Source organism: Sus scrofa, chromosome 14 (assembly GCF_054392235.1).
Source record: "Sus scrofa isolate SSC_HxYL_T2T_F1_AM1 chromosome 14, Sscrofa_HxYL_maternal_Yorkshire_Landrace_v2.0, whole genome shotgun sequence".
NCBI classification, from domain to species: Eukaryota; Metazoa; Chordata; class Mammalia; order Artiodactyla; family Suidae; genus Sus; species Sus scrofa.
The window spans coordinates 63,556,871-63,569,512 of record NC_139396.1 but is presented as its reverse complement, the minus strand read 5'-3'; the positions used below and the strand labels follow the sequence as shown (position 1 = coordinate 63,569,512).

At 45.7% G+C, this 12,642-nt stretch overlaps 1 protein-coding gene across 4 annotated transcripts in view; it reads left to right on the top strand.

Annotated features, from left to right (window-relative positions):
- Positions 1-12,642, top strand: part of LOC106505952 (uncharacterized) — a 113,045-nt gene that overhangs the window by 87,126 nt on the left and 13,277 nt on the right. For 2 of the 4 annotated variants that reach the window (XR_014826996.1, XM_084995663.1), the window contains exon 2: positions 2,756-2,910. The exons of the other annotated variants lie outside the window; for them this stretch is intronic. Coding sequence is in view for 1 of the 2 variants with exons in the window: in XM_084995663.1 (XP_084851789.1) it covers positions 2,756-2,910 (155 nt within the window). In the remaining variant the exon portion in view is untranslated. The remainder of the gene's footprint in view (positions 1-2,755; positions 2,911-12,642) is intronic. 4 annotated transcript variants of the gene reach the window in all.

The window sequence follows — 12,642 nt, the reverse complement described above, 5'->3', positions numbered from 1 at the left end:
GGCTTCTCTCTCCTTTGTCCTGTCCAAACAGTGCTGTTCCAATCATTTGCACAAAGATGCACGATCATTTTAATGAGAACATACAGTGCAAAACTGCATCTCTCTCTCGTCTCCTGACACAGTTCTCGCTCTAATAAGATTTTCCCCGGCTAACCCATTTTCTCGGCAGCTGCTCTAAAAAGCCATCTTCTGATTGAGCCGTGTCTTCTAAGGGGGTGGGGAGGGATGGGAGAGCATGAGGCACAAAGCCAGGGGGATTTAGGCCTATTTTCTCACCTCTTTGGGGACAGCCAGATAATATAATCAAGCCAAAGCCCATGTCCCTAACGCCTGCTGTGAGGCCAGCTGACCGGCACCTGCCATGTTCCATTGTAATTGGTGATGCCGCCAGCAGACAGCACCTGAGCCATCTCGGGTGAACTCTCTTTGCCTTTTATGAAAAGTGAAAACAGAGATCCATTTCTTAAAAGATGAGCGGAATTTATTCTCTCCTACGAGATTGTGGGAGGCACTTTTAGCCCAATCCATGGTCTAGAAAGCTCTTCAAGTCCAGAGCCACACGTAAGCCTAGCCAAAATAATCCTTTCCTTCACCCCTAATGACCATTTTCACGTCATGGCCTCTTGAGCTTCAGCCTATAATCGACTCATTCCTTTCTCCCCACCCCTCACACCACTATTCCATCATCTCTCAGTCTCCAAATGAGACTTTGTACACCCAAGTGTCACAGAGCAGAGCCACACTCACTTCCAAAGGTAATGAATTAACCCTCTCAGAAGCCTCCTTGCTTGCATTTTGCCCCCTGACAACTAACTCCCTCCAGTACCTCCCAGAGTAACTGTAGCAGCAGGACAGGCCATGCTATGCTGCAGTAACAATCATAACCCAAAGTTAGTTACTTATAACAAAGTTTGTTTCTCGTTCATGCTCCATTTAGCTAAGTTCTAGGCTCCACATCCCCACTTGCAGCATTCAGCCACCACCTCAAGCTTTGCCAGTTGCTCAGGGAAAGGGCCCTGGAGCCTCATTCGCCAGCAATCAGATGTTCCAGCCCAGAACTGACATCTACCATTTCTGCTTGCAACTCGTTGGCCAGATCTGGTCACATGACCCTGCCCAAGTGGGAAGTGGAACCCTATCCTGTGCCCTGAATACAGAGAGGATGTTAGCACTGGACAGCACTGGGGAGATGATCAAGTTCAACCTGCTCATTCCATAAGCAGGGAAACGAGGCACAGAAAGACAAGATGCATTATCTGCAGTCACAGAGTAGAGTAAAGTGGACACAGAGCTTCTGCTCCAAATCCAGGAATTCTTTCACCTGTCATTAACTATTTGTGAACAATCTACTATGTGCTAAGCACTGCTTGACTGACAGAAATTAGGAAAATGGACCAAATCCCAGCTCTCACCAAGCTCCCAGCCTAGCCAGGGAGATAGATAGAGAAATAAATGGTCAGTTTCAATCCCATGGGGTAAATACTGGGTGTATTCCACAAGGTTTATTTAGGGATACCCATGATCCCTCTGATCTCTTAATACCTAGAGTAGGGTAAGGTCCCAAAGAACATCAGCCAGGCAGGGAGTGGCTGATTGAGCTTTCCCTTGATTTAAAAAATGAAGAAATGAGACTTTGTACACCCAAGTGTCACAGAGCAGAGCCACACTCACTTCCAAAGTTTGAGTGAATCACTTTCCCCTCTGGAGTGAAACAGGATATTGGGGAGCAAGGAGGGGCTCACCCCACATCCATCAGCATCCTTTGGTTGCCAGCAGTGGCTTGGCAGGGAACATAGTAGGTGTTCAGTAAATCCTGGTGAAAGAAGAAGAACAGAACTGAAGGAGAAGCTGAAACTCTAGGCTCCAGATGGGCAGGACCAGAGCAGCTCATGTTGGGGAGGGCAGGTGTCCCAGGTGGCAGAAACTAATGGGATACATTTGGGTTCTCTGCCTGGAGATGAATGAACTCTGGTTGGTATCTTTGTTCTTTGTGTTCAAGATCCAGATCCCAGGAAGACAGTCCCTGATTGGCCCACTTGAAGTCAGTATCCTCCCTTGTCCTTAATTGAAGGTGGTAGCAGAAGGTCTCAGTGACCACCACATCCTGCCCCTTGCATGTGGGCAAGTCCCCACCTCTGACTTCCATCATCTGCCTGAGTTTCTTTGCCTCAGGGGCTTCTGGTCCATACTCTCAGCAGATAGAAGTGCTGAGAAATTAAACCTCTGCCAGGTTCCTCCCACTAGAGGCAGTTTATTTGCACCCCATGTGACTTTGGCGCCAACGGGATGCTAGGGAACATGGGACATGCAAAGAGCTGAAATATGCTTCAACCATCGGCACAAGAAGAGAATGCCCTTGATAGCCTGCTGGCCCCTGGAGGCCAGAGGTGCAGAGGAACCCAGCCCAACCGAGCCATAACTGGCTGAACTGCAGATACTCAGCATGAGTAAAACAAGCACAGTCAGGCAGTACCCACTGCCCTTCAGCACAGTTGCTCACACAGTGTTGCTCTGGACATCCCTACTGATGCTTCAGGATGCTGGCAGTAGCACATCCAGGCTTTGTGGAAGACGGTGGCCTTTGATCTGGACATCCAGACTCTGGCCTCGGAAGCTGGAGCCACAGGAGTGGTCTCTGGCTGCTGTCCTGCCAACCCCTAACACCCTCCAGCCCACCCATGTGGTGAGGGCAGGTTTCTGGGGCAGCAGTGACCCCGTGTGCCTCTTGGTGACATTGCACCGGGGTCTCTTCCAGGAAGGAGTGAGGACCAGTACTTCCCAGGATCCAGTGCTGTCACCTGCTGAGCCCAAGTGGGAGGGTATGGTGACACTGCTGTCAGGAGGGATCAAGGCTCCCAAAGTCCAAAATGCAGAAGATAGCCACCAAGGATTTGCTGAACATGAGCCCAGGTAAGCAAAACAGATCCAGTTCCAGGCCCAGACAGCATAGCATCATTTTCAAGAGGATAGACTCTGCCTCCAGACTGCTTGGGTTCAAATCCCAGCTCTACCTCCCATCATCATGTGACCTAAACACTCTATGCCTCAGTTTTGCCATCAGTAAAATGGGAATTTAACAACAACTGAAAAATAGCGTTTGTCCATAGGAGTGTTGGGGAAATTAAATGAGTAATACATGTAAAGCAGTTAGCAGAATGCCTCAGGCATAGTGAGGGCTAGTTCAGTCTTAGCTATTCTCATCACCATTGTTTTAAATGCTATAACATGAACAAACTGATGAAAGGATAAAGAATGAGGGAGCCACAATCCCACTCCTGGGCATATATCCGGACAAAACTTTCCTTGAAAAAGACACATGCACCTGCATGTTCATTGCAGCACTATTCACAATAGCCAAGACATGGAAACAACCCAAATGTCCATCAACAGATGATTGGATTAGGAAGATGTGGTCTATATACACAATGGAATACTACTCAGCCATAAAAAAGAATGACATAATGTCATTTACAGCAACATGGATGGAACTAGAGACTCTCATACTGAGTGAAGTAAGTCAGAAAGACAAAGACAAATACCATATGATTTCACTTATAACGGGAATCTAATATACGGCACAAATGAACATTTTCACAGAAAAGAAAATCATGGACTTGGAGAATAGACTTGTGGCTGCCCGGGGCAGGGGGAGGGATCAGGAGTGTGGGGTTATCAGATGCAAACTATTGCTCTTGGAATTGATTTACAATGAGATCCTGCTGTGTAGCATTGAGAACTATGTCTAGATACATCGCAACAGAACAAAGGGAGGGAAAAAAATGTATACATGTAAGTGTAACTTGGTCCCCATGCTGTACAGCAGAAAAAATAAAAAAGTAAAAGAATGAGGGAGGGAATGTATTTAGTGAGGGTGGTCTTGAAAAGCTTCACCAAAAATTTAATTTCAACTGAAACCTGAAGGATGAGAAGCAACAGACAGGCTAAAACCTGGGGGGAAGAGGTAACATCAAGTGCACATGTCCTGAGGTGGGACAGAGGTTGACACCTCTGAAAAATTGACAGAATGGCCAAGAGAAGCTGTGGACAGATCTAGATCATTTGCTCCCACCTCAGTGCCTTTGCACATGCTATTTCTTCATAAAACACTTCTCCCCTCCCTGTCCAAACCTTCACCTCCAGCCCCACCCCTTTTGCCAACTGAATTCCTACTTATGCTACATTTGTCAGCTCAAAAGTTCTTTCTGGGAGTTCCTGTTGTGGCTCAGCAGAAACTAATCTGACTAGCATCCATGAAGACATAGGTTCAATCCCTGGCCTCGCTCAGTGGGTTAAGGATCTGGCATTGCCATGTAGGTTGCAGACGTGGCTTGGATCTGGTGTGGCTGTGGAGTATGTAGGCCAGCAGTGGCAGCTCCAATTTGACCCCTAGCCTGGGAACTTCCATGTGCCATGGGTATGACCCTAAAAAGACAAAAAAAAAAAAAAAAAAAGTCACTTCCTCCCAGAAGCCTTCCTTGATTTCCCAAATGAGGTCATAATTTGTTTATTAAACCCACACTAGTTTGCATGGGCTGCCATAACAAATCACCACAAACTCAATGACTTCAAACAACAGAAATCACTCTGTCACGGTTCTAGAGTCAGAAGTCTGAGATCAAGGTGTCAGTGGGGCCCTGATCCCTCTGGGGTCTTAGGAAAGAATCCCTCCTTGCCTCTCCAAGCTTCCTGTGGCTCTAGGTGTCCTTTGGCCCTGTGCCTGCATCACTCCACCCTCTATCCCTAACCTCAGTGTTTCTTCCCCTTCTCTCTTATCAGAACACCTGTCATTGGATTTAGGGCTAACCTGGATAATGCAGAATAATCTCAAGAACTTTAACTTAATTCCATCTGTAAAGATGCTTTTTTCCAAGCAAGATCGCCCTCTTGGCTTCCTGGGTTTATGACATGGACATATTTTGTGGGGGCCACCATTCGACCCATCTACCTTTCCATATCATCCTTTTTTTCTTTTTTTTTTCTTTTTTCTTTTTTGGCCACCCCATGGCATGTGGAATTCCTGGGCCAGGGATCAGATCCAAGTCACAGTTGCAACTTATGCTATAGCTGCAACACTGGATCCTTTAACCCACTGTGCCAGACAGGGGATGGAACCTGCATCCTGGCTCTGTGAAGATGCCCCTGATCCCACTGTGTCACTGTGGGAACTCCTCCATATCATCTTGAACTTCCCCCTCACTCTCTTAACTACAGTTTGCACTTTTGTATTTATTTGTGAAATTTTTTTAGGGCCCTCCCCATGGCATATGGAGGTTCCCAGGCTAGGGGTCAAATAGAAGCTGTGGAGCTCACAGCAACACTGGATCCTTAACCCACTGAGCAAGGCCAGGGATTGAACCTGCGTCCTCATGGATACTAGTCAGATTCATTTCCAATGAGCCACAACGGGAACTCCTATTTGTAAAATTTATCCATGCCTATCAGTTTAAGAAGCAGCAGACAACAAGAGGGTGGTTGGGCTGCTCAACACTGACGCCAGCACCCAGCACACAGTAGGTGCTGAATTAATGGGCCTCTGAGCCCCAAGCTCCCTGAGGAAGCCTCTTGTCGAGGACACAGGCCAGAAACCATCAGGGAGGCCTCCAGCCTGCAAAGTGCTTAAGACTTTACAGCCTCATAAATCCCGTTGCTGGCAGCGTGATTACGATTGAGTCAAAATGCAAGAAATCTAATTTCCCAGTGCTCAGCCTACAGGGCCTTGTAAACTCAACCCTCTAAACCAATAGCCATAAACGTTTGCTAGAACACCACGTGGCTTCCCACTTCCCAGCAATGGTTCCTGGGCTTAGGAAGAAGCCACATTTGGTGCCTGCTGCCTGTGACTTGAGCATTGAAATTAACAATTGGTAGAGCTATTCTTAAAGGTCTGGGCTCCTTGTGGCTGTATCAGTAACGATGACATTCACCCAGCCAGTGAAGCTGGAAGCAGCTTCAAACATCACAAGGTCAAGGAAGGTGGAGGTGGATTTTCAGGCACTTCAGGCTTTCATCCTACATCCATGTCCTTGATCTCGCTTGACCCCCATATTGGATCTATGAGAAGAGCAAGGCAAGAATTGCTAACTTCTTGCTGTGTTCCCACTGTGGTGCAACAGGATCAAAGGTATCTCCACAGCAGGAGGGATGCGGGTTCGATCCCTGGTTGGCACAGTGGGTTAAGGATCTGGCATTGCTGCAGCCATGGCTCAGATTTGATCCCTGGGCCAGGAACTTCCATATGCCATGGGGCAGCAAAAAAAGAGAGCGAGAGAGACTTTCTAACTCCATCTAATGGAAAGTGGAGCCCAGAAAGGGAACTTTCCCAACTTATGCAGCTCATCCAAGCCCTAGGACCCAACCACGGGTCTCAAGATCCACTTATGTCATTGCTGTTCATGATGCGAAGGACATTACCATGGCAACCCTGCCTAAACAGCAGCAGGAAGAAGATGGGTTGGGTTTGAAAAAGACCTTCCTGACCAAGAGCATCCTACAGCATGCAGCCACCTTCAGCATCCTCCTTTTCTGCAGAGATGGAAGAAGGGGGTCCTGCACATGCACCCATATGTTCATTGCAGCACTATTCACAATATCCAAGACATGGAAACAATCTAAATGTCCATCGATAGATGAATGGATTAAGAAGATATGGTATATATACACAGTGGAATACTACTCAGCTGTAAACAAGAACAAAATAATGCCATTTGCAGCAACAAGGATGGAACTAGAGACTATCATACAAAGTAAGTAAGTCAGAAAGAGAAAGACAAATACCATATGATATCACTTATATCTTGAATCTAATATATGGCACAGATGAACCTTTCCACAGGAAAGAAAATCATGAATTTGGAGAACAGACTCGTGGTTGCCAAGGGGAAGCAGGAGAGAGTGGGATGGAATGGGAATGTGGGGTTAATAGATGCAAACTATTGCCTTTGGAATGGATAAGCAATGAGATCCTGCTGTATAGCACTGGGGACTATGTTTAGTCACTTATTATGGAGCATGATAACATGAGAAAAAAAGAATGTATACATGTATGTGTAACTGGGTCACCTTGCTGTACAGTAGAAAATTGACAGAATACTGTAAGCCAGCTATTATGGAGAAAATAAAAATCATTTTAAAAAAAAAGAGTCCTGGAGTCCTGACAAGAGTGGAGGATCTCACATGTACAGGAAACCCATTGTCCATGGTGTAGATCAGCACTTCTCATAATCACCCAGGGGCCTCAATTCCATGCAAATCCCACTTTAGTAGTCAGAAATTCTGTGTTTCTATCCCTCAAAGGGCGATGCTGATGCTCCTCATCTCTGGACCATATTTGAGTGGTAGGTGGTAGGGGATCTGTGCTGGGATACTGCAAGCTTGGAAGGGTCATTGTTGGGTAGGGACACATCCCCTGGGGAATTGTGTGTGAGCCACTCAGAGACACAGAGATCAGCTGGACACTGGCCACACACCTCTGAGGCTGTGAAGGACTTGGATGTTTTATACTCAGAGGCTTTGGCCAAACGGACCTGTCTCTTCGAGCTTTGGTTTTCTCCTCTATGAAATGCAAGACTTGGATTAAGGAGGTTGAGCTGCAAAGCAACTAAGCTCTGAGATCCTAGAACTCTGGAATGGAATATGCACAGTAGCCTCTGAAGCTCCATCTCTAAGATCCCAGGTCCAGCCCTTGGGCTGGGTATCCATTGTTTAGGTCTATTCAGCACCCATTCCCCAGTCTTCTGGCTTCAGGACCTCAATTTCCTACAGGGAACCTCTGCCTTCCTCACTTGTTTAGATGGAGCTGACGCTGCCCCTAGCTCCAAGGTGAGCCCTTGACAAGTCTGGCCAATCAGAGTGGTTCAGTGGTGGGCATATGACTCAAGCTAAGCCAGTGAAATGCAGCCATGAGACTTTTGCTAGAACATCTGAGGAAATGGCTTTCCCGTTTTATCTGGGTTACTAAACTAGTAAGATAAAGGTCTAGTGCTACTGGCGATCATCTTCACCACTCTGTTGGAGGAGCCTGCCTAAGAGTACAGGCAAACCTAGGGGAAAGCAGAAATGAGAGACACAGTCTGTGTCACAATGCTTTCTGGTGGACACCTGGATCAAACCATGCCTGAAGCGAGCCCCTGGATTTTTCAGTCCCTTGTGCCTTGCTTCAACTAAATTGAACTCAGTTTCTAAGCCTTTCAGTCAAAAGAATCCTGATTGACACACTCTGGATTCTATCCCCAAGAAGAAGACAAGGAAACTCCCCTCTTATACTCAGTCATACAGGCAAGGACATCATTAGTTTCAATAAATTCCTGAATGTCAGATCTAGAAGAGTCCCTTCTTTATACAGAGGAAGAAACTGAGATCAAGAGAATGGACTTGACTTTCCAAAGGACACAATACAGTGACCAAACCAGGACTCCTACTGGGTTCAGAGTTCCTTCCTTACCTGCTGGCAGTGAAGGCATCCAGCCTCATCCAACAGTATCCTCAAGGTACACACCAAATCACAGTGACCTCTCACTTCCCAATAGTGCCTGAAATGCCATCCTGAGAAACCCATTTCCCATTGTCTTCTGTCTTCAAGATGCATTTTTTTAATGCATAAACCCAGAGCTTATTTGTAGAGATACAGCTAGAGGAGTTCTGAATTATCCCTGGGTATATTTACGGATGGGGAACTGAGGCTAGAAACAGGCCCATGACTGGCCTTTCCACTTCTCCAGAGGAGTTTGCCTACAGCAGGCTGAAAGCAGAGCTGACGCATCTGACATCCAAAGGGAAGTAGGAGGTGGGAAGAGTCCAGATCAAAGGGTGCCAATTTCCCCGGTTTGCCTGAGGCCAGATGGACCAGCTAGAAACACAAGGGCCGCAATCTGACACAGGTCCTAGACCAGACCTCCCAACTCCCTTTACAAGTCTAAAGAACTTGGAGTTCCTGTTGTGGCTCAGCAGGTTAAAAACCCGACATAGTGAGGTCCATGAGAATGTGGGTTCGATCCCTGGCCTCCCTCGGTGGGTTAAGGATCTGGCTTTGCCACAAGCTACAGCATACATTGCAGATGTGGCTCAAATCTGGCATTGCCATGGCTGTAGTATAGGCTGGCAGCTACAGCTCCTGTTCAACCCCTTAGCCCGGGAACTTCCATATGCTGAAGGCATAGACATAAAAAGAAAAAAAAAGTCTGAAGCATTCAGTAAGCCCTAGTAACTCTTTATCCATGGTGAGAAGGGAGGGGCACCTCATATTTTGCAGTGAAGAAATGGGTGTTGACATCTCTTTACATTATTCGAAAAAGTGCCCAGCCAGGAAATAAACCACCACTTTTATTTACAGTGTATTTCCCAGAACTCAGAGAAATGCCATGCTTTTCTGCATAGACCTCAGACCAAAGCATAATTTATCGCAATACATCATACTTTACAGTACATAAAACTCCCCCTACCTTCTGAAAACATACAGGGAATTGCACAACTCTTTACATAAATTATTTAAGAACATTCCAGTTGAACACATCTTTTCGAAAGGATTTCCATTACTGGGAAGAGCTGTTTCTACCAGTGGCAATCTTTGCAGAGGCTGGGGGAACAATTAAAATGGGAAAGAGAAGTAACAAAGCACTCTACGGGAAACAACCCATCTCAGATCAACCCAGGCAGAACATGTTGTTCTAACCACAAAATAAGCCAGCTCCTTATTGAATTCAGTCTTTCAAAGTAGATGATAGAAATAAGAGCAATGTAATCAGCAGCCTAAGGGCAAGGGCCATAACTAGTTTTGTTCACCATTGCACCCCTGCCACAGTGTAGATGCTCATAAATGCGAATTAAAGAAAGGGAATTTGTACAGAATGTAAATGTAGCCATTATCTACTACCACAATACTGCCGTGTAACAAATATCCCCAAACCTCAGTGATTGAAAACCACTACAATTTTTTTTTTTTTTTTTTACTGCTCGCAAAGTCTGCAGGTTGGCTACAGGTCTGACCACAGCTGGGCTCACCCACATGTCTGGTGGTCCACTAGCTGTTGGCTCATGGCCTCTATTGGCACAGCTGGGCTCTCTCCATCATGCCTTTCACATACACATGCCTTTTGTGTTCTGGTCTGGATACATTTGCCGGCCAGCCCAGGCACATTCTCATGGTGACTGTGGGGAGTCCATTAGAACAAGTGGAAATGAGCAAGCACTTTCTCCAGCCTTTGCTTGCATTATGCCTGCTAATGTGCCATTGGCCAAAGAAAGTCACACAGCCAAGCCCAGAGCCAGAATAGGAGGAGACAGAAGAGAGTTATAAAATGAACTTCGTACATACAGGGAGAACAGGAGTTCCTGCTGTGGTGCAATGGGATAGGCAGCATCTCTGCAACACCAGGACAGGTTCTTTTTTTTAATTACTCAATAAATTTTATTATGTTTTTAGTTGTACAACAATCATCACAACTCAGTTTTATAGCATTTCCATCCCAAACCCCCAGTGTATCTCCAAACCCCCCAACCTTTCTCATTTGGAAACCATAAGTTTTTCAAAGTCTGTGAGTCAGTATCTGTTGTGCAGAAAAGTTCATTGTGTCCATTTTTTAGATTCCACATGTAAGTGATAGCATATGATGTTGGTGTCTCACCATCTTACTGACTTCACTTAGCATGATAATTTCTGTATCCATCCATGTTGCTGCAAATACTGTTATTTCCTTTTAATGGCTGAGTACTATTCCATTGTGTCTATGTACCACATCTTTATCCACTCCTCTGTCATTGGACATTTAGGTTGTTTCCATGTCTTGGCTATTGTATATAATGCTGTAGTGAACATTGGAGTACATGCATCTTTTCGAGTCATGGTTTTTTCTGGATAGATGCCCAGGAGTGGGATTGCTAGATCAAATGGTAATTCTATTTTTAGTTTTCTGAGGAATCTCTATACTGTTTTCCACAGGACACAGGTTCTATCCCAGCCTGGCACAGTGGGTTAAAGGATCCAGCATTGCTGCAGCCGTGGTATAGGTCTCAGCTGTGAGGCTAAGATCTGATCCCTGACCCAGGAACTCCAAATGCTATGGGGTGGCCAAAAAACAAAAACAAGAACATTAACCAAGACCATTTATGCAACCAGCCCACCACAACAATGATGCCCAGTTCCCACAAGCCCTCCATCTCACCCCAAACCCCACTCCATGTTCAATGATCTTCCCCAATACATTATATTTTTTGATTATTAGAGAAATGCAAATCAAAACTACCTCACACATACTTTTCCTGTATGGAGATTGGGGGTGTGTAAGGCCACACAGTCAGGCTCTTCAATTAGAGTCATATTTATTTAAGCCAGTAATTGTAGATCTTAACATCTTCAGGGACAGGCAGCTACTAATTACTGAGCCAGACCAGGCAAGGAATGGGGTGAACCATAAACCACCCTCCTGTCTCCCTGGGGTTGGCATCTCTGCCCACTCAGGCCAACAAAGCCCTTACAAGAATGCCGGAGTTCCCTGGTGGCGCATCAGGTTAAGGATCCAGCCTTGTCACTGTTGTGGCTCAGGTTGCTGCAGTGGTGTGGTTTCAAACCCCATACAAGAATGCCGGAGTTCCCTGGTGGCGCATCAGGTTAAGGATCCAGCCTTGTCACTGTTGTGGCTCAGGTTGCTGCAGTGGTGTGGTTTCAATCCCCAGCCCTGGAACTTCTGCAAATGCAGGCCTAAGGCTCCCAGCTCATCTAATTACTTCAAAAGAAGCTGGAATTTGTCATTCTCTTTCTGACTGACTTCACTCAGATGAGAGTCTCTAGTTCCATCCATGTTGCTGCAAATGACATTATTCTTTTTTATGGCTGAGTAGTAGTCCATTGTGTATATAGACCACATCTTCCTAATCCAATCATCTGTTGATGGACATTTGGGTTGTTTCCATGTCTTGGCTATTGTGAATAGTGCTGCAATGAACATGCGGGTGCACATGTCTTTTTCAAGGAAAGTTCTGTCCAGATATTTGCCCAAGAATGGGGTTGCTGGGTCATATGGTAGTTCTATGTATAGTTTTCTAAGTTACCTCCATATTGTTCTCCATAGTGGTTATACCAACTTACATTCCCACCAACAGTGCAGGAGGGTTCCCTTTTCTCCACAGCCCCTCCAGCACTTGTTATTTGTGGACTTATTAATGATGGCCATTCTGATTGGTGTGAGGTAGTTTTGATTTGCATTTCTCTAATAATCAAAAAAATAATGTATTAGGGAAATTTAAAAAAAAAAAAGCTGGGACTTAGCATTTTTAAGTGGAATCCCATTTTCAAATTAGCCATTATTTTAAAAAATGTTTCAACATAATCTGGACCACCCAAAAACAGAGCCATGAGGCAGATCCGTTTGTTAGGCCTGGGTTTACCAGCTCTGATTTCAAACATGGCATTTTGGGGATCTTAAGCCTCCTCTTGAGCGTATTGATTTTGTTTCACCGTGAATGAAAGGTCAGATATTTTCTGAGGAAATGAAGGCAGAAACTGTGTCTGTCTTGTTTCCCGTTTGGTTCGGCATCTCAGAGCAGGGCCTGGGATGTAATACTGGTCAGAAGAGAGAGGAGAGGCGGGGAGGGAGGCTGAAGGGAGGAACATGGGAGCAGGGAGAGAAATTAACATTTGTGCAGCATCTG